At 34.1% G+C, this 25,814-nt stretch overlaps 2 protein-coding genes across 9 annotated transcripts; one reads left to right on the plus strand and one right to left on the minus strand.

The window, feature by feature from the left end:
* Positions 1 to 6,142: 6,142 nt before the first annotated feature.
* On the plus strand, positions 6,143 to 25,610 carry LOC149576221 (homeobox-leucine zipper protein HOX15-like). Of its 8 annotated transcripts, none has more exons than XM_089816670.1 (9): positions 6,143 to 6,313; positions 6,526 to 6,793; positions 7,060 to 7,337; positions 7,568 to 8,650; positions 9,227 to 9,444; positions 9,604 to 10,156; positions 11,934 to 11,984; positions 12,126 to 12,246; positions 25,141 to 25,610. In XM_089816670.1, the coding sequence occupies exons 2-3, from the start codon at positions 6,664 to 6,666 to the stop codon at positions 7,092 to 7,094; spliced, it is 165 nt and encodes a 54-aa protein (XP_089672796.1). In that variant the 5' UTR covers positions 6,143 to 6,313; positions 6,526 to 6,663; the 3' UTR covers positions 7,095 to 7,337; positions 7,568 to 8,650; positions 9,227 to 9,444; positions 9,604 to 10,156; positions 11,934 to 11,984; positions 12,126 to 12,246; positions 25,141 to 25,610. The 8 variants fall into 8 exon arrangements, with proteins under 8 accessions (XP_089672796.1, XP_089672782.1, XP_089672785.1 ...); XM_089816656.1 differs by having other exon boundaries at positions 6,526 to 6,923; positions 8,536 to 8,650; positions 25,141 to 25,356; XM_089816659.1 differs by lacking the exon at positions 25,141 to 25,610 and adding an exon at positions 15,499 to 15,894 and having other exon boundaries at positions 6,526 to 6,923; positions 8,536 to 8,650.
* Positions 16,380 to 17,517, minus strand: LOC149576222 (F-box/kelch-repeat protein At1g80440-like). The gene has a single exon (XM_089816651.1). The coding sequence runs from the start codon at positions 17,515 to 17,517 to the stop codon at positions 16,450 to 16,452; it is 1,068 nt and encodes a 355-aa protein (XP_089672777.1). The 3' UTR covers positions 16,380 to 16,449.
* Positions 25,611 to 25,814: the final 204 nt, after the last annotated feature.

A 25,814-nucleotide genomic window follows, 5' to 3' on the forward strand; every position in this document is an offset into this window, starting at 1 on the left:
TAAGGATATTTAATAATTTATGATAAGTCTACACCTAGTAGACTAGACCTTGGGGTTTCTTCATTAACACTTTTAATTGAGGTATTTAGTGGGCAAAATTGTGGTTAGAATTCTTATTTCGAGATCATCACATAGCATTGAAATATTATGTCATAGATTTTTTAAATATATTCCATACATATTTTGTTCCCTCGAGCCTCTCCAACTACCCATGAAATAAACTCCATCCACAAACTACATAGGGGTAGTGAAGGAGGCAGTGGTGAGGAAAAATCTAATCTTGAATCCAAAGTCACAAATGCACCATGAGAGAAGGCCCTAAACCTAATAATGGATACATATGATACATTCCTTTTTATATTGATATATTAAACTTATAGCCACTCACATCCTCAAAATGTGCAAAGGATTAGAATCACCTTACTATCAGCATTTAATTCAAATTAGCTTGAAGCAATGCCATAATAGATTGCCTATGGCCAAATCTTGTGTTTTCTTTTAATCATAGTGGCTGATCATTGTTTATAATCTTGGAAAGACCTTTCTATTCATTAGTGTCCTTACTTTCTAGGGCCAAGAAATTAGATAATTTTATTCCTTTTGTTCCCCAAAAAATTAGATAGCCTATTTTATTTTGTAAATATTGGGCCACTATAAGCTTCTTAGAAAAAAATTGTAGATTGAAATTTCCTTAAGGATTCTTAGATGTTTCCAATTAGGGAAGGATGCTTTGTTCAATACTATTCTAGCATTTTTTCAGCATATGCAATATTTAGTCCTACAAGGAGTGATATCAATTCTACTTCATTATTAGTATTATGGCCTAGTGTTGAGCTTCTCCCAATAAAGTCATCCTTAAATAATGAAGCACATCAACATGTGCTTGAGTGATATCACCTTATGTTGCATCATCAAATTTCTAGAAACCCCCTTCTAGTAGAGCTTTCCATTTTTCATCTTTATACTATTTTTGAAACCAATTCATCAACAGGAAGACTATATGCAAAATACCATTAGTTTACTATTCATATCTTAGATTTGGAATTTTTGCTAACATTCTTAATTATCTTTTTTTTCATGTACTCTTGAAGTTTATGGTGGTCAATTGTTCTGAACATCCTTAAAAACTTCCTAGGTTCTTAATACTTCACAAATCTACCCAAGTCAAATCTGACATAAGACAGATAATAAAGATGCTTTCCAAAGGACTTGTAGCCATGAAATGCCCTTAGGTCAACAATAATAATGTTTCCATAACATTTTCAGAAATGTCCACTCCATTTAAAGCTTAGAAAGAAAAATAATTTGTATCCTTGATAAGAACAAAAAAAATGATGTACTATCTCATACACACTTAACATAATGAAGTAGAAGGGCTATTAATTGATCTTTTAATATGTCTGTTAAATTTTGGAATGTTATTGCTAGCTTCCAATAATCCAATCGTGTTACATTTAGAGGAGTTGAGCATGTGGATGCAGATGTATGGCATATAAGATCTATATGCTAGTCCAACAACTAGGGAACCTAACTGCATTTGATTAAATAATAGGCAGATTTGAATTTATAATTTTCATCTTTACTCCTTGTCTAGAAAAGGGTGATCCCCCTAAATAGTATTGGAGTATAAATGGATGTTAAATGCTCTTTAAAAAAAATTAGTTGTCTAGAATAAAACCATAGTAACATGGGGATGTATCTCCCCCATTTTTGCCCCATGCACTGGGGACTTGGGGACTCTATTCCCCCATCCCCAATGGTGCCACCAAATTCCACCACCTTCACCAAGGATGGCGGGATGTCCAAGTGTTAAGTATTATCTGATTTTACTATTTATATTCAATGTTTGATGTTCCAATTCAATGCAATATTCAAGTATTTTCTCTTTTACAACTTTATATTTTATATTGCAATAAATCTTTTCATAACTAGCATTTTAAGTACCATATATAATATATACAACCCCCTCGGTCCCCATGCCATCATCCCCCCTTTGTCCCCTTGTCATCCCCAAATTAAGGCCCCTTTGTCCCCTTGTCCTGGAAACTTGTTCCCCCAACCCCCCATCCCCTAGGGTGGTGTAACTATGAATACAACATAGATCAAATTTGTGTCATTTTGCTTCTGAATTCCTTGATCTAGATATTTCCCCCAATAATATTTCCCTTTAATGCCCATTTCCTAAGATACTTTTCTTTTTTATTCAACTAAATATTTGATACTAGTGAGAAGTGCATTACCAGGCCAAGAATCCTACCAGAATTCATCTTTTTTGAATTTGCAATGTTATAGGTTAATGTGGCTGCAATCATACTCCTCAATGCCACCGTAAGATTCTGAACAACAAAACCTTACAAGATCTTATCATTATGAAAATAGAAATTGGAGATGTATCTACCATATAGTCTAATGTGAGAATATCATGCTAGAACAAGTTAGGCATCCTTCAATCCCTGTCCTTCTTGTTTAATATTGCATATGCTCTCCCATTTGATTAATGACAATTTATGTTCCTTTCTGAATTGATTAATAATAATTTCATGCAATTTGATGAAGAAACAAGTGAGCTATTGAGATTAATACTTAAAATACAGATAGTCTCATGAGTTGTCCATATAGTGACAATGTTAAATGCATGCCTTGTGAGTCCCATATTCACACAAGCTACTAGTTCCATAGAGTTGGATTTGGCAACAAACCGTAGATGGTAGATAAGTCCATGTTACTGCAGGCCCTGAAGACCAATGGTATTTGCCTATGGCATGTCAAGCTATTGCACTAGATATTTCTTCTTTCTGAAGGTTGAGGATCTCCATGTGTTTGAAGAAGTGATTGGTCACAGGTGTCCTACTTTATGACATATCTGCATAGTAGAATAAGGTAGTTATTTAGTGAGGAAGTCGTTGGTCATAAGTGTCCTCCTTTGTGACATATCTGTACAACAAAATAAGGTAGTTAGCTAGTGCAGTCCCTGTAGACCAATGGTATTTGCTTGTGGCATGTGGCATGTCTAGCTATTCTAGCAGATATTTCTTCTTCCCTTGTGCCACAAACAAACAGCATATAATAGTCAACAATGATATGTATTCTCACTGCAACATAAGAGAAGCATGGAAAAGTCACATATTGAATGTTTTTGTGCAATGTGATTGCTCTAACAAGATTCATTGGAATTACTCCTATGAATTCTCTTTCAATATCTACGCCTATTTATCATTTTGTATTAACTTATAGGGCTCTTGCATTTTTTATTAGGAAAGCAACATCCTTCACTTTTCCTAGTGATTCCTGAGTAAACAATATGCTTCCCAGATAACATGAATGAATATATGAACTAGGTAGTTAATACAGTTGGTATTTGTTTCACTGCAAATTAACATAACATTATTACTTGGAGAACTACATCCAATAACATACCAACAGTGAGTTCTATATTAAAAACAAAATCTAGTATAGAGGATTATCGTCACAACCTGCTTTAAATATGGAGTTAAAACAATGACCAAATTTTAATTCAAACAAAAATACCAAAAGGAATCAGAGCTAAGGAAATGATCTTTGAATCAGAACTCTATAAAGTTATGCTGCTTAGAGCATGACAATAGATAATAAAGGAACACTATTGTAACAAGATTATGTGTGTATCACACAATAAGTTTGGTCTATGCTGGAGTGGGAATTTAGGATGTTGTTGTGAGCAGGGTTATTGATGCAGTGTGAAATAAGGATAATAACTAATCTGAGCTAGGTGAAATAAAGTTACTTGATTCACAGACGGGAAATCTAAAATAGTGTACAAGAAAGCAATAGTGGAAAATTCTTGACAAAGTGGAGTAACTGTCAAATTTAGCCTGTGTCGTCACTATTGGCAGATGCAAATTGTGTCATGTTGTACAATTAATTTAAGAAAAATTTTGTTAAAGAAAAAGAGGATAAGAAACCCAAACCTATTTATTATTTAGGATGTAGAATAATTATAAACCCTTAAATTGTTCTTGTTGATTGATCGACCACTCTTTAGTATTTTGAATTCCTTCTGAACCCACAGAAAGCTAAATGTTCATTAATTTTCAATATCCTTTATCATTAGTACCTACAATGCTGATCTATATATTCACATGTTTTTCATTATCCTGCAACATGCTAAAGGACAAAGTCACCAATCTGCACATTGATATATTTTATTTGGATGTATTCCACTATATATTTGCAACAAATATGCCAGTGATATTTTTGTGGCTTCCCAAGAACATCATAATGCCTTGTATTATCAAAAAATTTACAACATAGACATGAAAGTCCAATTGGAGCTAAGGGATGCCACTTTTTTCTCCATGGAAGACCTTACAAATCAAAGGATTAGAAAAGACAAATTTTAGTAAATGTATATCATCATGTAGTGCAATAACGCCCACAAGTTAATCTTCTTTCTATTTCAATATCTGAGTTAGAGAAATGAAATCAATAAATGATATAAAACTATGTTGTTCTGCATCTACTACAAAGACATTCTCACATAATTATAATTTATAGCTAAGAAAGAACTTCTAACCAAATCTTTATTAGATCCATGATTAAAGTGACAATTCACTAACACTTAATTAGAATCCGAATTATACAATTCCAGAGGGGTTGGTTCTTTCCATATCTTGATTTGTTATTCATGAATGAGGTGGACCAATTGAATATGTTGTCTGGGGGTGCCTATTTGTCAAGTGGTATAGAACTAGGTTGGAATCATTTTAGTTGTTACATGCAGTAGCCATTCAATGTCTTTTATCCCAAAATTCAGGTGGTCCAAAATTCATTAGCTGTCAAAGAATTGGGTGGTCCAAAAATTTAGAGATATAAATGATTGAAAGTAATAATGCAAACTAAATAATGATTCCAAACCTACAACAAAAAAATCTTCAATAACTTTTGTTCAAATGATGCAGCAAAACATACTTATTTAGCTTCAAGAAAGAGTATTAATTGTGGAAAGAAGTAGGTCTACTAGCTCACAAGTCTATCCAGGAAAGAAGTAAGAATGGTGAAGGAAATATGGCTCTAGGACAATTATGTATAGCCAAGACTAAGTTTGAAAGGATCTATAAATTATTGTTACTATTTTTCTAGAAACCCTCATCAAATTTGGCCTCTAAATTCCTGTAAATCACATGCTAGGCACCTTGAAGTGGTTCAACCTGCACTATAGATGGAAAAGTTAATGACCTCCAATCTATGCCTTATGTCACCTCAAATCTGGAATCACTTTTTTACTTTCAAATCTACCTTCAAAAACTCTATCAATACTTCTATAAACAATCTCAATTAAGTTTCCCTAAAATGAGATCGCCTCAAGAATAGCCTAGAAAGATCTTTCACTATTGATATACCCAATCTTGTGAAGTATTGTCTCTTTAAAAGCTCTTGATTCAAACCTTTTCTTTAACTCTCAAGCCAAGTTCTCCAAAATGAAATTTCTTGAATATCTTCAATTGGGCGCCCAAATTGTCTTTTTATTCGTCTTCCTCAAAACCCAATGCCATTTTTAGGTTATTTGACAATTGTAATTAATATGCAAAAATATGTAGGTCAGTTAACCAATAAAATTCTATATTGGGCTTTTGCCCATGGGCAATTCAGTCCTGGGAAATTGATGGATGCCATAAAATTGCTTGATGCCAACCAATATATTAGTTTCCTGAATTATCTGATGAATTATCTGCTATAAGCATTGAGTTTATTTTTTTGGAGTGGACTATATAAAATTGAACAATGATATATATTTCTCCTTTGAATGAATATGCACCTTGCATCTTTGCAAACTCTAGGGAATAAACCTGCATCTTACACGTCTTGTCAAATTATCTTCTTTAGTGAATCCTCAATTAAAATGTCACTGCTTTAAGAAATGCACTTATTAGTCCCTGCCACCCATAGGCAGAAACTAATATTTTCACTCAACTTCTGCATTAAATTGTGCATCGGGAGTCAGGATAATTGAAAAATAATCCCATAAAATTACGCATTGTTTCTCCCTTTCTTAAAACATCATTTCCTTTTGAAAATTATGAAATTCTCATTGGTGGGAATCAATTTTCCTAGCAGTCTTTTGGTTTTCCTTGTCATAAAATTCAACCCAAACAAATCTCGGGTTAGACGTGTTATTTAGACAGCCCACTGTACGTGCTTTTTGCATGCTCTTGTGACGTGGCTTGTCCATGCTTTCTTGAGATTGGTGTTATGGATCAGGGTTTCTTTATTACAGCAGGCGATTCTATTTTTGTAATGCATGGAATTACTTCATCTTGTAGCTACAGATCACCAGGTATATCCTCCTGACATTTCTTCTTTTAGGTGATTTCATTTTATTGCCCTATCCCCTTTTTCATTGCCGATAGGTTTTCACTTGTGGACGAGAGCCCCCAGAAATTCCTCATGTTGTTGCTTGCATCGGATGGAACATTTGGTTTGCGCACTGGTTTCCTGCCTGTCGCATATGCATTACACTAACCTGCTTATAGCGGTTTTGAATGACAGAGCAGCCAGCATGGGATAGAGAGCTTCTTTTTTGTGAGAGGGAGCTGCTAGAAGTCTTCCATTCGCGAGTGGGATGCTGCCAATAATTATTATAAGAACTTAAGAAACAGGGGCACTGATGTGTGGACAAAGAAATAGATGGAGTGTGAGGAATCAGAGAGTTTGGTTGATAGGGATGATCAAGATGTGCTCCTGCAACAGGCGGTGAAAGGCATGTCTGACATGTCTGGGGTCAGCTGTCTCCACCACCGCTCAGCAAAAAACTCAGGTTAGAAATGTTGGAGTTCTGCTTTACTCCATTAAATATCTCCTCTTCGTCTTTGATAGCTAAGCTTCCTTACTGGGCGAAGACGAGGCCAGCCTCCATGGATGGCTATGGTCCTGGATGACATCCTCTGGTGTGTTTTTGCATTTTTGTTGCATTTATTTATGGTTATTCAGTGAAATCCTCTGGTTATTTGGTGAAATTATCTAGTTATTTGGAGAAATTGTAGGGTATTTTCTGAGTTTATTTTTTCATATGGTGTGTTGTAGGGAGGAGGGAGAGGCAGGGCATTGATATGAACTAGATATCCTCGCTTGAATATGATGAAGAGGCTGCTGTGTCTTCTCCTAATAGCACCATTTTGTCCTTTCACATGGAAGAGGGCGGGCTTTGTTGCAATGGCAAAAACAACAGGGAGAGTGACAGGGCATCCTGGAGAGGTAGTGATGAAGAGGAAGGAGATAATAGCAGGAAGAAGCTCTGCCTTTCCAAAGATCAATCGGCTCTCCTAGAAGGAAGCTTTAAAAAGCACAACACACTCAATCTGGTAAATATTTGCTCAAATACTTTGAAAAAGTGCTCAAATTCTTTAAATTTGTGCTCAAATCCTTTTAAGTGTTCAAGTCCTTTAAATAATTTCTCAAAACCTTTAAATAAGTGCTCAAATCCTTGAAGTAAATGTTAAAAAAATCTAAATAACTACTCAAATTCTTGATGTAATTGCTCAAATCCTGCTCAAACTCTTTAAATAAGTGTTGAAATAAATTTATGGCGCAGAAGCAAAAAATTGCCCTGGCAAAGCAGCTCAACCTTTGTCCATGGCAGGTTGGAGTCTGGTTCTAGAACATACTGCTTACAAATGGTGTGAAGCAGACAGAAATGGAGTGCAAATTTTTGAAGCGGTGCTGTGAAAATTTGACGGAAGAAAACAGGTGGCTACAAAAGGAAGTGCATGAGCTGTGAGCTCTGAAGGTTTCAACTCCATTGTACATGCAACTTCCAGCGGCAACCCTCACCATGTGTTCCTCCTGCGAAAGAGTGGGAAGTCTCATACATAAGAGATGAATGGAATCACATCAACTACCTTAAGAATAATTTGAAGGAATCAACAGTTTTCATATATTTTGCAAATGTTATTGTCTTATGATTATAATTTCTAGGCTTAAAATCTGTTAGCTTTTTTTAATAAGATCAAAATCTTTTATAGGTCAATTATGACCTTGCCATCAAGTATAAAATATCCCAAAAATGGGTGTGCAAAAGCCTGGAGTTCTTTTCACACCTCTAAAAAGGCTAGAAATAAAATCATACAAGCTGATCATCAGTAAAATTCAGAGAAGCCTGCAATGGATTTAAATATACATCATTTCATTATCATAATTAGCCAAGTCAAATGGATTATAGGAATATGAAGGCACTTCCACCATTAGCATGTTTATTTGAGAATATGGAGAAATATACTATTTGGAATCTTGTATTTATCTATGGCATCTTTTCTCTGAGGTTCTCTAGTATTTCTCTCAAATTATCTTTGCTTTCCTTTAAATACATCCATGCAACAAGAGATTTTGTTCAACTCTTTTAAGTTTTGTTTTGAGATTATTAGCAGAAAACTGACATGAAGGGAAAGCTATACATTGGATGCTTCAAACAACCATCAATCTCAAACATATCAATACCAGATATGGAAGTTCTGTGGAGTTCAATTTATCATGATTTATGACCCCTTGTTGAATTTATTGCAGGCAATGGAGAGAAGGGAAAAATTATCTGTTCATGTTCCACGTATAGCATGAGTTGAAAGGGAATGTAGTTGATAAGAAAAGAATAGGGGATGGAAGGCACCACCTTTCATTATAGGTATAGTAGACTAGCACATTTTTGAAATCAATGCAATGCTTGGTTTCAAGTAACATCTACAGTTTCATGTATTATTATTATTTATTCATTTGTTACGTGTTAAGCATTATGTTTGAGTAGACTTGTGTCAAGTAACATCTACAGTTTCATTTATCATTATTATTTATTCATTTGTTAAGTGTTAAGCGTTGTGTTTGAGTAGACTTGACACAAGATTTTTCAAATAAGAGGCTTATAATTTATCGCTGTGTATTATACTCTTCTCACCTTTTTGTAGAACATTAAACAAATGATAGTAAGTTTACTCTTTTTGTGTGGAACAACTTGTCACTTCCTCAACAATATATTCTTTATATGGTCTCTCATTTTTCTTTTTTTGTGGATTAACAGTTTAGCACTTCCTTAACAACGTAATCTTTATATGGTCTCTCATTTTTTTGAGTTTTGAATTGTGATTTAATTACTTTGAATATGTGTTGTCAATCTATACAGTTTTAATGGCCCTATCCTCTAAATGTGTTTTTACTCAAATTAGATGAAATGATACTAATGTTGAATTCATGTGATACTTTGTAGTGAATGAGGTGGCTAAAAGGTTTGCATACTATTCAGTTGCTATGAACATGTTCTCATACGTGATAACAGAGATGCATGGGAGCGTACCAAATGCTGCTAATTTTGTTACAGACTAGATAGGTGCTGCTTTTGTGCTCACACTACCTGGATCCTTCCTTGCTGATGCATATTTGGGATGCTTTAAAACAATTATTATCTTTTCTTGCATTTATGCTATGGTAAGGAATAATTCAGCTTGCCCAATTATTATTAGTCTATATCGCCAACTTATGAGCCCCTTATTGGAGGTCTTGTATTCGAGTCTATTTGAACTTAACACATAATAATAATTAATATTAACAAATAATAATTAATCTTGGTTTTGACCCATTTTATAGGAGATGTGCTTCTCCTAAATAGACCAATAAGCTCTCTCAGGCCAGCAAAATGAACTAAAAGTGGGTGTGAGCCAGCTTCCAAGTCTCAGATTCGGTTTTTATACATTGCTCTATACATAATTGCACTTGGAACAAGAGGAATCAAGCCTTGTGTCTCCTCCTTTTGGAGCAGATCAGTTTGATGAAATGGATGAGGAGGAAAGAAAGGGAAAGTACTCCTTCAATTGGTTCTTCTTTGGCATTAACACCAGTGCACTACTAGGCATAACTGTGCTTGTATATGTTCAGGACATAAATGGATGGTTGTGTGGATTTGGGATTCCACCGTAGCCATGTTGGTATCTATAGTTGTTTTTGTGTGTGGAGCTCCTTTCTAAAAGTTCAAGTATCCTACTGGAAGTCCTCTCACAAGATTTGCACAGGTGTTATTTCAATTTCTATCTATAAGCAAATGGAGAATGAAGGATGATGAGAATAATGTTTTATATGAAGTGAATGGTGAAGCATCTGTCGTTGAAGGTGTTCAGAAGCTTGATCATACTCATCAGTACAGGTACATTATGTTTTGATAACATGCTGTTTGAGTAGGTTTTTCTTAAACAAACCATCTTAAATCATATTAATAGGTATGTCTTCTTAAAAAAATGGGATCAGTCTGTTACAAATCTCCTATTGCCTGGTATCAAATCATATTAAATGTTTTGTGAAAAATGGTTTTTTTTCACCTCCACTATAATCACACTAGCATGGACGAAATATTCAGCTATACATTTCAACCCCAATGCCTATCGGCTGTACTCTTGCACTCTGCTGGGGTACAAGCACTAGTTTGTTACTTGTATTTTCATGCTTGTTGTTGGATCTATAATTGATTGTGGTGTTTACATTCTTTATGAGCCATGAAATAGTTGAATCCCTACATCTGTGTATTTAACATTCTATTTCAAACACCAAAAGCTACGCCTTTTTTTATTTCCTTAGTATAAATCTATTTGTTATGCAACTTATGTTACTGAAACTGGCATAACATTAGAAAATCAATATTTTGTTGACAAGAGCACCATATGAAGCCACTTTCTCTTCTAAACAATTCAATTTAATGGTTTTCACAAATACTAAGAAGAGGAAAGAAAATTTAAATTATAGGTAATTCAAAATTTTTAAATGCAGAGATTAATGTCTTTCAATTTTTCTAGCCCAAAGGTTAATGAAGGAAAATCAAGATAATGATGCATCTTGCTAAATTCATTAAACATACTCAAAAATAGCTATAACTCATTATAGCACCCTGCAATGACTATTGGCAACAGACTAGGTCAATAGACTAGGTGAACTAACAAGTAGGATTTTAGCTTGCAGAATTTTGATACAAAAAGAGTTTGTACTCAGGACTTGGTCCCATAGAGTGGATCATCAACCTGATTATTGGTGTGTGGGAAGATTCATGAAAACTGTATTTTGCAACTAGAACAATGTACATAATATTGCCCCTAAAAATCAGAGTTCCTATATTATTGGCAGGATGGTTTGAACTCTAGCTCTAGAAAGAGGATAGAGGTTTCATGGAGCCACTCAAAAACTTGCAACATCTTTTGCACAAATGACATGCTTTGTGTGGTAATGTTTCAAAGTTAGTAAATTTGAATAGAAATTTAGTATTTTGTGTTATTGTAACCAAATATCTGATGTTCCATGAAGCCTATTAACCTGTACATGGTTTTGAGTACCCTTGTACTATAGCTGCCAAAAAAGATCAAGTGGGTACCCTTCGTGGAAACTACCATCAAAGAGTTGCACTGTATAGGAGAAACCATGGATGTTTTCTAGTGCAAACTAAACCTATAATATGAAAATAGCCTTATAAACCTAAACTACCATTTCTTGTGGTGGGAGATTTTATGCAGCTATTGAAGACAGTGAACTAAAAATTTGCAGCATCCACTTCTGAAAAAAAAAAATTCGAGAAGGTGGGGAGTTGTGGAGAAATGACAAATAGATCTAGTTTGACTTTTTTATTGCTATTATTCAATATATCTAGAGGTGGTCTTTTGTGGAGATTCAAGAAATGATGTTTGTCAAGAAAAATATCAAATCTACCCTCCATGCGGCTACTAGGTAAACTCTGGTCCATCAGAAATTCAGACTTTGTTAGTTTAAGTGGTTTGAAAAAAATTGATGTCTACATAAGCATACATAAGTGAGTATATTTTTGATGTAGGATATTATTATTCAGCTCATTTTATTGGCATGCACATTCTTACTTTAATATGTATATTCAATTACAATTGTTTGTGAGCATAGTGATTAAAGTTTTCTACTGCCTTTTACAGGGTGCTAGAAAATCAGCAATATTGAACAGTCTAATTGGACACCTTTTACTGGTACACATTATATCTCTTCCCTTTTTATAATTACTTCGAGCTGAGTGTAATGCCAAATATAAATGTTCTTAGGATTAGGTGTTCCCCCAATTTGGTGAATTTGTATGGCCTTACTACATTTCATTTGTCTATATGTGGCAGCCAATAGGGTAAAATGGAGCAACTCGTGCACCTATTATTATTGATTTTCTACGACATAGTAGTATAAGGATTCGGGTTATATTCCTCCAAATTGAGAACAAGACTCAGCCAGTTTCTACTAGTGAGTAGTTTTTCCTCATTATATAGTTGAATATATTTTCTTTGAGTTGAATATATTTTCTTTGATTTGTAAAAAATATTATCAACATATATGCTATCTTTGATATAGAATGCCTATGGCAATGGCCTCTTAGAATTAAATACAAAAATATGTTATGGATACCTCTATTCCAATTGTGTGCTAATGCACATTTCTCCTATGCCGGTTCTGTTGTCTCTACCTGGCTATGCCCTTACCCTATAATTTTATGGGCCCTTGCCCCCCTAAATAGATTATTGCTGCCCATTTGCAAATTGTTTGGCTGAAGCACAAGGGTAGTCTAGCTGCTATACCTATTGTTTCAAATCTTCATTTATGTTGTCACTTATCACTCAACATCCTACATATTCGTAGTGACCTACCTAAAATAGTCGCCCTTTTCTGCCCTCTACATGCATAAAGCATCTTCTAGCAGTGATAGTAATCTGCCCTACCTCTATAATTCTATACAGGCTGCATTCATGCTCTATTGATCTGATATAAGATATGTGAATGGCCTGTAAGAACTCCTATAAAATTATAGGGCTTGTTGTTGAGCTTGTGCTTATAGCTTCCCATTCCTCGAGCTACCTACAGCAGTTAGAGTAGGTAATTGTTGCATGTCTATACTTGATGGGATCCACACACTCTTGGTCAGTGATCAAGAAGCTTTCATGCATGAAGTGGTCATTTGTAGACATATACCATTCCCAAGTTGCATATTGATCCTTAATAGGTGTTTATGTAGCCCAACAAAGCTTTATTTTTTCACCCTAAATGCATGCAGAGGTAGCCTTGTAGTGTCTATTCTCTTCCCCAGTACCCCTCTCTCTAATTTTTTATTTGGTCATATCTACTTCTATTGCTAGGGTTGGGATCAAATTCTTTTTTGAGGGATCTTAGCTAGTCATCCATTATAGTTATTACCTCTTTCACCTGTGAAACTATGAGCTCTGTTTGAGGTGCTTTCCCCAACTAGAATTATAGGCATTTGTGATTTTGCTTGCCGTGTTTGGATCTAAATTGCTCATCTGTTCCCTGATAGGTCCCAGGTGCCCCCTTCCTATAATTGTGTATGGGAATAGTTATTCCAAATTGCTCCTTAGTCTCTAGCCCCTATTTTGCCTTGTTGCTATTGGATCCCGGTGTATCCCTTCTGCACCCTACCCCTATGGAAAGTTGAGTCCTTGACTCGATGCCAACTTGAGCACTTGGTGTTGCAACAACAGTGCATAGAGGAGTCATGTTGAATGTGATAGGGTTGTCCTGTGCACCTGTGATGGTTTCTTGGCGAGCCTATAGAATAATAAGGATCCATTCCATAACCTATAGAGGAAAAGGCAGTGGATCTCCTAGTCGACTCTGTTGATTGAGTAGATTTTGTAGTTGTTGATCATTTAATTGACTTAGTCGACACCTCTTCATCATAAGTTCTTTCTTCATTCCGGCCTTGCTTGCTCCTTTCCTATCCCATCCATTCCATTTTGGCAGAAAGCCATTGGTTACATATGTAATTTATACAAAAGACACTGCAAAGAGAGCTACTACCTTTACTTCTATCCATGCTCCATTGATGCTAGGAGGTTTCGATCCCAATCTAGAAATGCAACTACAACCTCTGCCTTTGCTATAGTACCAATCTTACTTTCTATGTGTTCATAGTTCCCAAGGAACAAGTTACTAATACGCTCCTTACCTAGGTGGTCCTTACCTAGTGGCTAGTGGCCCTTATAAATAGTAGGGCTTTGTCTGGCCAGTAGCTCTGTCTAGGGCTGCCCTTTAGAATGGTAGGGGTAACTAGCTTTACTGGGGCTTGTTTTGCTGCTGGTGGATATAGAAAAATAGAGATCTATATCTTTGGATGAGAGATTTTGGCCCCTACTTATCTTTAGGCAACTGGAACTGGGTCAATGGTCACTGTTGCAGAATCAATGGTTGGATCTATTACTTAATCTTATTTTGCTTCATTGCTTCATTGGATTGACTGCCCATGGATATATAGGGCAAAATCAAGTGCTGGAAGCTTTGTTGCATGTGTGGCAATGATTCTGTTGTGTTTATTTGGCTATGCCCTTACCCTTTCTCTTGTCCCTATCTCTGGTTGAATGTGTAGCCTAAAATTAATTTTTTTTTCTTCTAGTATATGTTGCTTATGTATACAAGTTATTTGAAACTAATTATGAAAATGAGGTGGATTTTAAAACTCTATTGTAGTCTTGTTTCCTTTGTTGTTATAGATCTCAACATTATTGGCTTCCTTTGGTTTCCAATCACATTGATTCCAACTCTGTAAAATTTCCCCTGGCAGTAATCTATCTAACTATAAATAGATCTGACATTGTCATAGACTCAATCCAGTAAGAAAAGCACATGACATTAGTCTACAACATTAGCATATAAATAATTCCAACTTCAACCATATAAAGAATTTCAACTTCAACTGTATGCTTGCTAATTAAGGCTTACAAAAGCATGCGCGGGCAAATAGAATACAATGTTACACCAAATTTATTTTATTTTTTTCTTATGAAATAGAGAGACAATGTTCTACCATGATTACATGCATGGTTATTAGATAATAGGTATATTTCTAATTTCTTTGCTAATTCTGTAAATGCTCTGGAATGGATTTATGGATTGTTGTCTAAAATGCTCTAGGATGCTCTGGATGATGCTTTAAAGATTGTCAAAGAGATGCCTTTCCCATATGTCATCTCATGGAGTGTCGTGGTTGTAGGATATGCACAAAATGGTTTATTTAAAAATGCCATCAAGGTATTTAAGGAAATGAGATTGATAGGTTTGAAGCTAAACTCTACAACTATTGCCAACATCCTCCCAGCCTGTGCCAAAGTTAGATATTTGAAACTTGGCATGGGCATCCACCAAAACCTTTGCTTGTTTATTAGCATGTACCTATGCAGGCTTAGTGGAAGATGGACAAAAATAATTCAATGGCATGAATGAGTCTCACTGCATTATTCTAACCATTGATCATTATGTGTGCATGACTGATTTTCTTGGTTGTGCTGGCTATCTTGAGGAAACTCTTAACTTTATCATCAAAATGCCAATTAGACTTGAGATGGTTATGTGAACATGTTTGCTTGATTCCTGTAGACCTTATAATAATATAAAGTTAGGAGTATTTACATCAAACCTTCTCTTTGAGTTGTACCCTGATAATACTACAACTTATGTACTTCTATCAAATATATATTCAAAATTTGATAGGTGGGGTGATGCACAAATGGTGAGGAGATTGATGGAAGGTAGAGAAATAAAAAATTATGCTTGGATGTAGTTGGATTAAAGGCCACAAGACAATAAATATTTTCTATGCAAGAGATAGATCACACCATAGATACAGGAGATCTATAAACAGTTGGAGAATTTGTCCTGGGAGATGAAGGTAGCAGGGTATTGTCCACATTTGACACATGTATTGAATGATGTGGAGGATGAGGAAAAACAACTCTTCGTCTGTAGCACTGAAGCAACGAATGCAGCAATCCAAGCAGAACCGCCTAAAACTTCTTATTTTGTGTTAAGACTTTTATTAAAGAACCTTCGAAGATGTAATACAACAACAGATTAGTTTATCTGGCATTGAATGGCTCTTGTCAACAAGTTTGCTTCTATCAATTTGAATGTGATTTGGCGGGGAAAAAACGAGCCAGCCACGGGATGCTTGTTCTTACCCATCCTGTGAAGTAGGCCTATAAATACTGGATCTGGAACGTAGCCGTTATATGATGGACTGTAGGTAGGTGTCGATGTCAACCGACGCGGTTACGTATTGACGTGGATTTCAGAAGCAATTTTTTTAAAATTTCAAAGTGTTTTTATTGGAAGAATAAAAATCATAATAATACAAAATCAGAACAGCAGCAGAGTAAGGTTATTGCTGCATCGCTAAGTAGTCATTGTGAGTAAACTATTTGGAGATGAGTTTTTTGGAGATTAGTTCTTCACAGCCAATGAAAAGCCACAAAATACAACAATGAATTTGAAGAGCCCAATAAAATAACAATCAATTTGGAAAAAAAAACCTGATCAGAGAAATTTGTTTTAAAACAAACAAGGCGAACCAAAACAACTCTGTGTCAGTCTTCTCAAAATCAATGAAAAGTTCAGATTTTTACAGCAAATGAAAAACCACAACCAATTTGGGAAAAACCCCAATCAAATAATCACAATCACAGTGGACACAGATTCGATCCTATCAATATTGGAAAATTGTGGAGGCTTCTCAACAGAGACCCATATCCGTCTCTTCAGTTCCGCCCCTGTTTCTTTTTCTGTTTCTGTTTCTAATGGAGGTTGGTAGATATAGAAAACTGCATTGTTGGTGCCCGATTGAAGCCCGCTCAAGAAGATCCCATCCCCATACACTGCAGCATCAATTCTGTCAAGAGGCTCAGGAAGATCGTCAACAATCTTCCACACATTCTCTACCGAGTCATATTCAGTCACAACATCCCATTGAAAGCAATACAAACGCCCAAATGCAGGCACAATGCGCTCAACACAATCTTCAACAAACCAGATGTTGGGCGAAGTGGACCAAACTTCTCTTTCTGGATCAAATCGCTGAAGCTCCTGATGATATGTTCTCATGACATACATCATGTTTTCCATAAAAACAGAGTAACACAACCAATCCTTTTCAAGCATATTGGGAAGAAGCCTCCACTCATCTGTCTCCACATTGTAAACTGCAGCCCGGCTTGTGATTTCACCATTCATTCTTCCTCCTGCAACGTAAATCAGTCCTTCATGAGAAGATGCACAACACGCAAAATCTTCCTCTTGCAATATATGTGCACCTTTCCGCCATTTACAAGACACAAAATCAAAGATCAAAATGGCCCTGTAATTTCTCGCCAGTCTTTTGCGCTTCAAACCTGCAGTGTGCTTGTAGTGCTCATATGAACCTAATAAAACCAGTTTCTGTTTAACGCAGATACATTTGGAAAATGAGTAGAATTGAAATTGGGTAGGGACGGGAGGAAGTGTTTTCCATGATTTGTTAATGGGGTCATATATAGTTACCAGAGGACCTACATTTCCAAGCAAACATATCAACTCCTTAGACCCACGCTCGCTCAATCTTTCCTCATAAAACTTGGGATTTTCCAGCACGGACTTCCAATTTTTACAAACTGTCTTCAGAATGGCGGGAGATTCACAAGACGTTTTCATTAAGATCTTTCTCACCAAATCTTCTGGAATTACCTCGAAATACTCCATTACCAACCAATTCTGCTGTTACACTCTGCTCAAATAAATTGCAACTCGTATTAAATTATTTTTCATAAGTTATATATATTGAAGTAGAATATGATTGACTCTAAATATAGGCATGCTTTTAAATATAGACATTGATTCTTAATTTTGAAATGTAACGCTGTAGATGACGCATGTTTTGAGTTTTTTTTATTAAATTATTCAAATACAAGTACTAAATATATTGAAAAGACTTTCAATTACTAAATAATAGTTTCCCCTCTCAGCATCAGAATCAAATCATCACAGTGGCCAAAGATTCGATCTTGCTGTAGGACAAGTATTGAGGCATCTCAACAGAAACACATCTCCCTGTGTTAACCCCTGTTTCCAATGGAGGGTAATACATGTAGAAAACTTTATCGTTGGTGTCCGATTCAATCCCACTCAAGCAAATCCCATCATCCCCAAACACCGCAGCATCAACCCTGTCAAGCGGCTGAGGAAGCCCATCAACTTCCGCCCACAAATTCTGTGTAGAGTCAAATTGTGCCACAGCATCCCAGTAGAAGCAATACAGACGCCCAAATGCGGCCACAATGGGATGCACACAATCTGGAATAAACCAGACGTTGGGCAAAGTGGACCAAACTCCTCTTTCTGGATCGAACCGCTGAAGCTCCTCATCAAACAAGCTGACAACATACAGCATTCCTTTTATAAAAGCCGAGGAACACAGCCACTCCTTTTGAAGCATGTTGGGAAGAAGCTTCCACTCATCTCTCTCCACGTTGTAAACTGCGGCCTGGCTCGTACTCTTCCAATCACATTGTCTTCCTCCTGCAATATAAATCTCATCTCCCTCAGGAGATGCACAGCACGCAAAGTCAAACATGACCTCTGTGGTGGGCGCATCTGCACCTTTGCTCCACTGGAAAGACACAAAATCAAAGACAATATAAAAGAAATATAAATAGCGAAAAAAATTAAACATTGTCAATTTGACACACTTAATTATTAAATCTAGGATACTTAAATTCATATAACAAATGTAGAAGAGGAAAACAAGAAATCTAAGATAGAAATTGCAATGTTCACCAGTTACTTTATAATTAATATTAAGTCCAAAGAGTCCTTTTTAGAGTGATTGCTTGTTTGGATAAGGGTACTCATCTATTGTCACAACAAAGGAACCTTTACTTATTATCATGGAATTATTTTATTTCTTGGTCAAACTTTGCATGTTCTGGAGATTTTTTTTCAATAATTTAAAAATAAAAATAAATCATAATACAATTGTTTTCTATTATTTTTTATTAATTAATAATTTGGATGAATGGTAGTCCCTACATAGACATTACATAAAGTTTGCACCTTTTAGTTTGGTATTGTTTTTAGTTTCATCATGAGGATCTTTAGGAAGTTTTTGCGCAGTTTTGTGAAAAGTTAAAAATATGTTCCAATTTATCATTAAAGATCACCAAGTTTCATCGGGTCACAGTTATTAATAAGTAGTTTCATTCAAAATAAACATAATAGATGCCCACATCATAATACACATCATACAATAGAACTATTGTAAACACTGGCATTAATAGCTAACACTGGACATATGTAAATATGCATAAATTAGTAAACTACATCACATTGCCACAATAGGTTTATTTTCTCCATACCTATATAACACAACAACTTTATACATTAAGGATAGATGATATTGAAATGCATAAATGTGCCCAATTAAAAAACTAACAAAGTAAGCACACATTCCTCTCCTTACAATAATGAGACTTTTTGCAATCAAGATTCTTTCTTTTTTCCCATAATTTTACATGGATTGTTTTTCATTCTTGAATATTGATCAAAGGAGGATGGTGGCTCTATACAAAGGTTGTCTAGTAATTTAACTCTTGATACAAGTGTGAAAGTCAAACCATGTCATTCTAGTTTACAAATATCAATTTTTATTTTATGAAGTGTCAATCCTTTGGATTGTGTATGGTGAGTGCCCATGAGATGGATAATGACATTATCCTATGATTACCCAAGGTTATATGTGTTATAGGTAAACTTTTTGGATCTTCTTAGTCCCAAAGTGGCCCACTGTAATTATTAAACTAGACAACCACATATATTGGTAGTTCTGGGGGTTTATAACTTGGTGTATACACAATATCTACCACCTCTCATAGTGATCTTCTACTCTTAAATTGTATGTCAAAGGCTTTTCAAGTTGTTCAGTTGTTGCAAGGAAGATATTGAAATGCATGTAGAAAATGAAAGTAGCAATATTTTTTTCCACACTTATCACAGGCCAAGGATGAGCTAGCCCTTTAGACCAAGGGGCTTTGTAATAAAAATCTAAAATAGTACCTCACTTGCATAACCACATGTCTGCATTGTATTGTATGTGTCGTTGGACATTATTGATTAGTTTTTCATAGTGAAACACACATATCTCTAGAGAAGATAGAAGTTGTTTCCAATAAGCAAGGATATTCTTGCAACTTAGATCGATGTCTGTTTCTACTACATGGAGTATGGGGATTCCATACATTCACATATTTTTCAAGGAATAACTTCACTCATTCTACTTTCACATAAATTTTCCAATTGAATTTGTCTATGTCAAGTGCACCACAAATCCAAATGAATCCATATTTGTAGCTCACTAGAACATTTTGGTCCAATTTGGAACTACCACTTTAGCTTCTATACTCTTTTTTCATTAAATTTTTTAATTATCATTTTTGCAACTTCTTTAGTTGTATCCACATCCTCCAAACCACATTCATTCACCAATAGATGGTCTTCCACAACCATTATACATCTATAAATTTGATGAGCATAATATATCTAAGTATGAATATATTAACACAATTATGTGAAGATATAAAAATAAAAAAATAAAATGAAAGTATTTTTTAGTTTAAGTATCCATGATTAAATCTATTTTGTACAATTGATCAACATACTAAGGTTCTTTAAGTCAACCGACAGCCTTGTCATTCGCATGCGACTTTCAATTGCATGGTCATCCCATCCATATGTACAATGTTAGTGCCTTTATTCCAAGCTAGTAACTATTAACTCATATTTAATTGATTAATATTACGGAGTCACATCAATAATTATTGAACAAATGGATTCGTTCCACTCAACATTTAAATAAATTAATTATTTAAATATATATTTATTAAAAGAGACAATATCATTAGATAGTTAAATTGCAATGTAAAATTATTTTTTGTTTTTATTAATTTACTCAAAGATTTTTAATCTTAATTATCTAAATAATTTCAAAAACCATTGTGTGCCATCAATTAAATTGAAATCATATTGTTTGACAATTATATTTTTAAATTTAGATTAAATAAAACTAATTATTTCTTATAAGATTAAAACCATGTTATATATTAAATTAAATTTAAGTTAACACATTTTAATGTTCATTAAAATTATTTTATTTCAATTTTATTATATAAACTAAACTTCATTTATTTTGTTATTAAAAAAAAGAAAGATTGACACTCATAATTTATTGATGATCATTAATTTTTTTTCAAATTACATTAAATTTGAATACATTGCTCCTTCAAAACCATTTGGATTATGTTGTCAATAATTATATTTTAGTGAATTTATTTGATGTCTATGTAACTTTTATCATTTTATCACTTTTATTATTTTCTTTATTATCTTTCTAAATAATTTACCAAGCAACAATATTTTTTTACTATTTTAATTTTACTTCAAATATATAGAATTTGTTTCTAATCATTAATACATTTTTGTTTTCTTTAGTTTTCATTTTTTTTAAATGTTTAAAAATTAGGAAATTGATATTAGAAAACCATTGTAAAAAATCAAAATTATAGAAACCAAACATAATTAAACCAAATTTTAGTATTCTTAGTTATAAAAATAATTTTAATTCTAATTTGACTTCTATAATTATAGAAATTGTGAAAATAAATAAATTGTACAATCATATAAATTATTATACCTTACCTTTTATATTTATATAATAATAAAAATTAAAATTTATTTTATTTTATGATTTATACAATTTTGACTTCTATAAGATAGAATGAAAAAATATAATTTATAAAATAATCTTATATAATATTAATCAATTGAAAATAGAAAAAGAAAAATGATTCTTTAAAACATAAATTATTTTTGTAATATCATTCAAATTACAAAACAAAATACAAATTATAACACTAAATATACATAATTATGACAATTTTTAAAACAGAATAGGTATTTGTAATTCTAAATTAAAAATTTTCATTATTATATCTCAAATTATTTAAACAGTTTAATTCAAATACTAAATCAATTTGAATTTGATATAATTCTAAAATAAATAAATTACTATAATATAAATAAGACATTAAGATATTCACTGTTAAAAAATATATTAAAGACATGTTAAAAATAACTCTGTGAGAGCAAGTGAGCTGTATGCTAGAATGCCAGGTGATAGGTAGGCATGATGATAGTATGATGGATGACATCAAGTAGATAGGCCATGGCATCTGGTATAGGTCTCGTATTTCACCATATTTCTTTAGCCAAAAAAGGTACTTCTGACATGCTTGATAGACAATATGTGTCGATCTAGAAAATGATAGTAGAGCACAAAGTTCAATAAAATAACCTATAAGTTTCATTCAATTTCCCATTCAAATTAGAAACAATCTAAATTTGGTTGTATCTTACAACACTGCTATAAAATATGTGAGAGTTCCTAAGAAAAAAATTTGCATGGACTAGTCTATCTAGGCTATATATATTTGAAAGCCAACTCTTGCATTTGGGGCAAGCCTTGAGGAGGTGACGTACACAATTTGGCATACATAGTACTTCACCTCCTTCGCTGCCACATCTTTCCAATATGCCATTCACTGAATTGTTGTGTTGGTTCTTGTCCAGAGCTAACATGGACCCTGCTTTGTCCCATACTCCAAACCCTATAATTTGCATCTTCTTGAGGGAGTCAAAGAAAAGCAACTTATCATGCAATACAACATCAATGGAACAAAAGATGACTTAATGCACAAGTATGGATCTCATTTTTTAAGGGAGTCTTTTTGGACACCTTGGCAAAAAGCATGTTGATATGTCATCATATTTGATGATGTAGCCTTGAAGCATTTGCTATCAACAAAGGACTTGTCAGGAAACTGCTATAAATAAATAGGAGTGATTTAAAATTAAAAAAATCATATAGGATTTTGACAAGCACACAGTTAGGGTGCTCAGCTACTAAGTCCTCTCCTACAATCATGGGAACATAATGGATTTGGGATGCAAAAAAAAGAATTTGCATTATAATTAATTTTGGGATTTTTTAATATTAGCTACATCTTTCATGGTATCATGATAATCTTCAATATTCATAACATTGCATTTGAATGGGTAATTCTTTGATTGGACTTAGGTTTTTAAATTAATTTTCTTGGATTCTTTTATCATGATGCTTGTAATGGTTCTCTGTGTACTTCTTGAGTGTTTTTAGAATGTGGGTTTTTGAATAGGTGATTCAACACATCTCAGTTTTTGTATGATATGATAAGGTAAAGTGATGGTAGTGAATTTTGGCTCTAATATCACACGCATCTCATATTCTCTTATATAACCTAACAAAATTATTAAAAACTATATATGTTAACCAAATAACGACCACAAAATGTTGAACAACTCACAGTAAAATATAGGATAAATCTTAAAAATTAAGATTTTGCAATAGACAACTGAAGAATCTATCATAAACTCAAATGCATCATCACAAAATCAAAATCATCAATGGTGTATAAAATGTTAAAATTAACATAAGAATATTGGGTCAATACTTGGTTTTGAATAGCGGCTATATGCATCTAATACATGCATTAGAATATATAAAACAATTGATACAACTCAATTACAAAGAATGTTAAACTATTAATTTAAACAAATAGTTAATATAAAACTAGGAAACCCTACATAAACAGAGGCATCAATGGTATGTCTCTAAGCAATGTAATTGGGGATGTTCTTTCCACATTGTTCAATCTCCAACACCTGGAGCACCTCGATCTCAGCCTCAATTACTTTGAAGGGATTTCCATCCCTCGTGGATTGGGTAGGCTCGAGAGTCTGTGCTACATGGTCTTTTCATTTGCTAGGTTGAGTGGAGATATTCCCACAAAGCTAGGGAAAATGTTGACTTTGCTAGTACCTGGATCTTTCCTCAAGCTATATGAGAATGGTAGACATGTGGACGTGGATGGGAAACATGAGAGATTTGAGGGAGCTTCGATAGCAATCATGAGTTGGATAGCATCCTCTCCACTGTGTATTCTTGCACCCGTCTTTGATTACGTGCCCATCATCTGCAAGGAGTTGTTCCCCTTTCTCTTGCCAAACTCATCAATCTCACCCATCTACAACTTCATGATAATGGTTTCAATGTCTCTTCTCCAATTCACTATTCTAATGATGAGCCATAGAATATGATTTGAAACATTGATACACAATCCTGAATAATTAATTAATTACCTGTGACAACTTTGAGCTAGAGAACATTGCTGATCTGGGGGCCATGCTGAAAGCCCTGACTATTTATTCCAGCATTAGAGAGAGTTTCTCCAATTGATAAATACAAATAGTCCATGAAGGACCTTGGAGCCACACCTTCCTTTAGAGTGGTATGTAAGACATCGATCTAGAGCTCTCCTCCACTGACATCTCCATACAACTCATGTTTGTGCACATCGATGCCTCTTACAGATCCCATGTCAATCACCACACCATTTTCTACTTGATCTTGCTCATGTATTGAATGGCCATGCCCTTTTGTAGCAACCATTAGCTTATAATTTGGGCTCAATCCATACACCCACTCCATGAGATTCTATATGTCTCTCACACACCCAGGATACAACATAGCTATTGGAGATAAATGCTTCGTGTTTCCAAAGTCTCTAGCTGCCAGATGGGTATTGTAGGTATCAATATACTAGCAGTTTGGACTTTGAGAGCAAAATAATAACTTGGGATCCACTGTCAGGCCAAGAATCCCAAAATAATATGCTATTTAAGATTCCAGATGATATTGAAAATGGATAATATTTACATTGTTCACTTTACATCATTCATGAAGGTTTCTTATAGAAGCCAGGCAGTCAAAAACATGAAATCAATATATAGATCTCACATATCTTTAAGAGATATGTTGAAATCAATATACAAATCTCACATATCATTAAAAGATCTATTGAGAAATATAATGATCTAGGATCTGAAATATCATAATAAATATGGTTGGTCAATAAGATTGATTTGAGATTCACATTGATTGCTCATTGAAAGTAGTTTTCAACTTGGTAAACAACCAATGGTATCGGGTTTGAACAAACGGATAGGTTTGGCTGAAATACCCACCGTTAATAGCCTATCGGCTAATAATTTTATTTATTTTAAACTATTGCTCATTTTTTTAGATTATAAAAAATCTTATTAGTGAACATGGAGATAATTAGGATTTAATTTAAAAGGATCTTTCTGGTGGTCTTTTGCTATTGATCAAGGTATACTAGATTTGGCTAAACATGTGTTGAATATAATACTAATAGAATATGTACATGATCTTTTCAGGAATCTCCCTCTAAACTAAGTAGAGGCTTGAAAATTTGGCAATATTTGGCTGGGACAAAAATAATTCTAGAGCGTAATAGGAAGATTTAATGCATAGCTAAAGCAATTGCGCCAAATGTGGAGGAGAACTGATGTAGGAGCATCTTGACCCTTCAAACATTATGATGAATTTCATAATATTGTAATATTTAAGTCATTTAGATTTCCCTATAACCATGTTGAATAAATGGTTAAAATTATGAACTTTGCATTGTGATGTATTAAAAAGTAGAAAAAAAAATACATTTACATTGTAATGGGAGGGCTTAAAGAAGCATTGAAAAATGTACAAGGGTTAAAAGAATGTGTTGGGTTGGTTAAAGAGGTGGTTGGGAAGTTGTAAACCACCAAAACCACTTTAAAATCATTGTATTGGTCATTCCAAATAGAAAGGGGTGAATGAGAAGAAGAATAGATCATTTTTGAAACAATTGGTTTCTCAAGAACTTGCCATTTTGATTGGTTTTAACTATTTTAGTGTTGGTTCCAGGTCTTGTATGACCATGTACAGCCTGGAACTCTTGTATTTTCTATAAATTTGAAGATTAGGATGAATAATATTCTTTCTCTTTTTGGTTTGAAAATTTTTTGTTAAGTTTTAAAGAAGTTATGCTAGTTTTTCTAAAGGTGGTTAT

Source organism: Cupressus sempervirens, chromosome 1 (assembly GCF_028749045.1).
Source record: "Cupressus sempervirens isolate cs-2001-9-10 chromosome 1, ASM2874904v1, whole genome shotgun sequence".
NCBI lineage: Eukaryota > Viridiplantae > Streptophyta > Pinopsida > Cupressales > Cupressaceae > Cupressus > Cupressus sempervirens.

Bases quoted from the DNA above. Each gene is read 5' to 3' on its own strand.
- LOC149576221 (XM_089816655.1), top strand. From the start codon at position 7,164: ATGGAAGAGGGCGGGCTTTGTTGCAATGGCAAAAACAACAGGGAGAGT. The intron at 7,338-7,567 runs GTAAATATTTGC...TTTATGGCGCAG, and splicing joins AGCACAACACACTCAATCTG to AAGCAAAAAATTGCCCTGGC.
- LOC149576222 (XM_089816651.1), bottom strand. From the start codon at position 17,517: ATGGAGTATTTCGAGGTAATTCCAGAAGATTTGGTGAGAAAGATCTTA.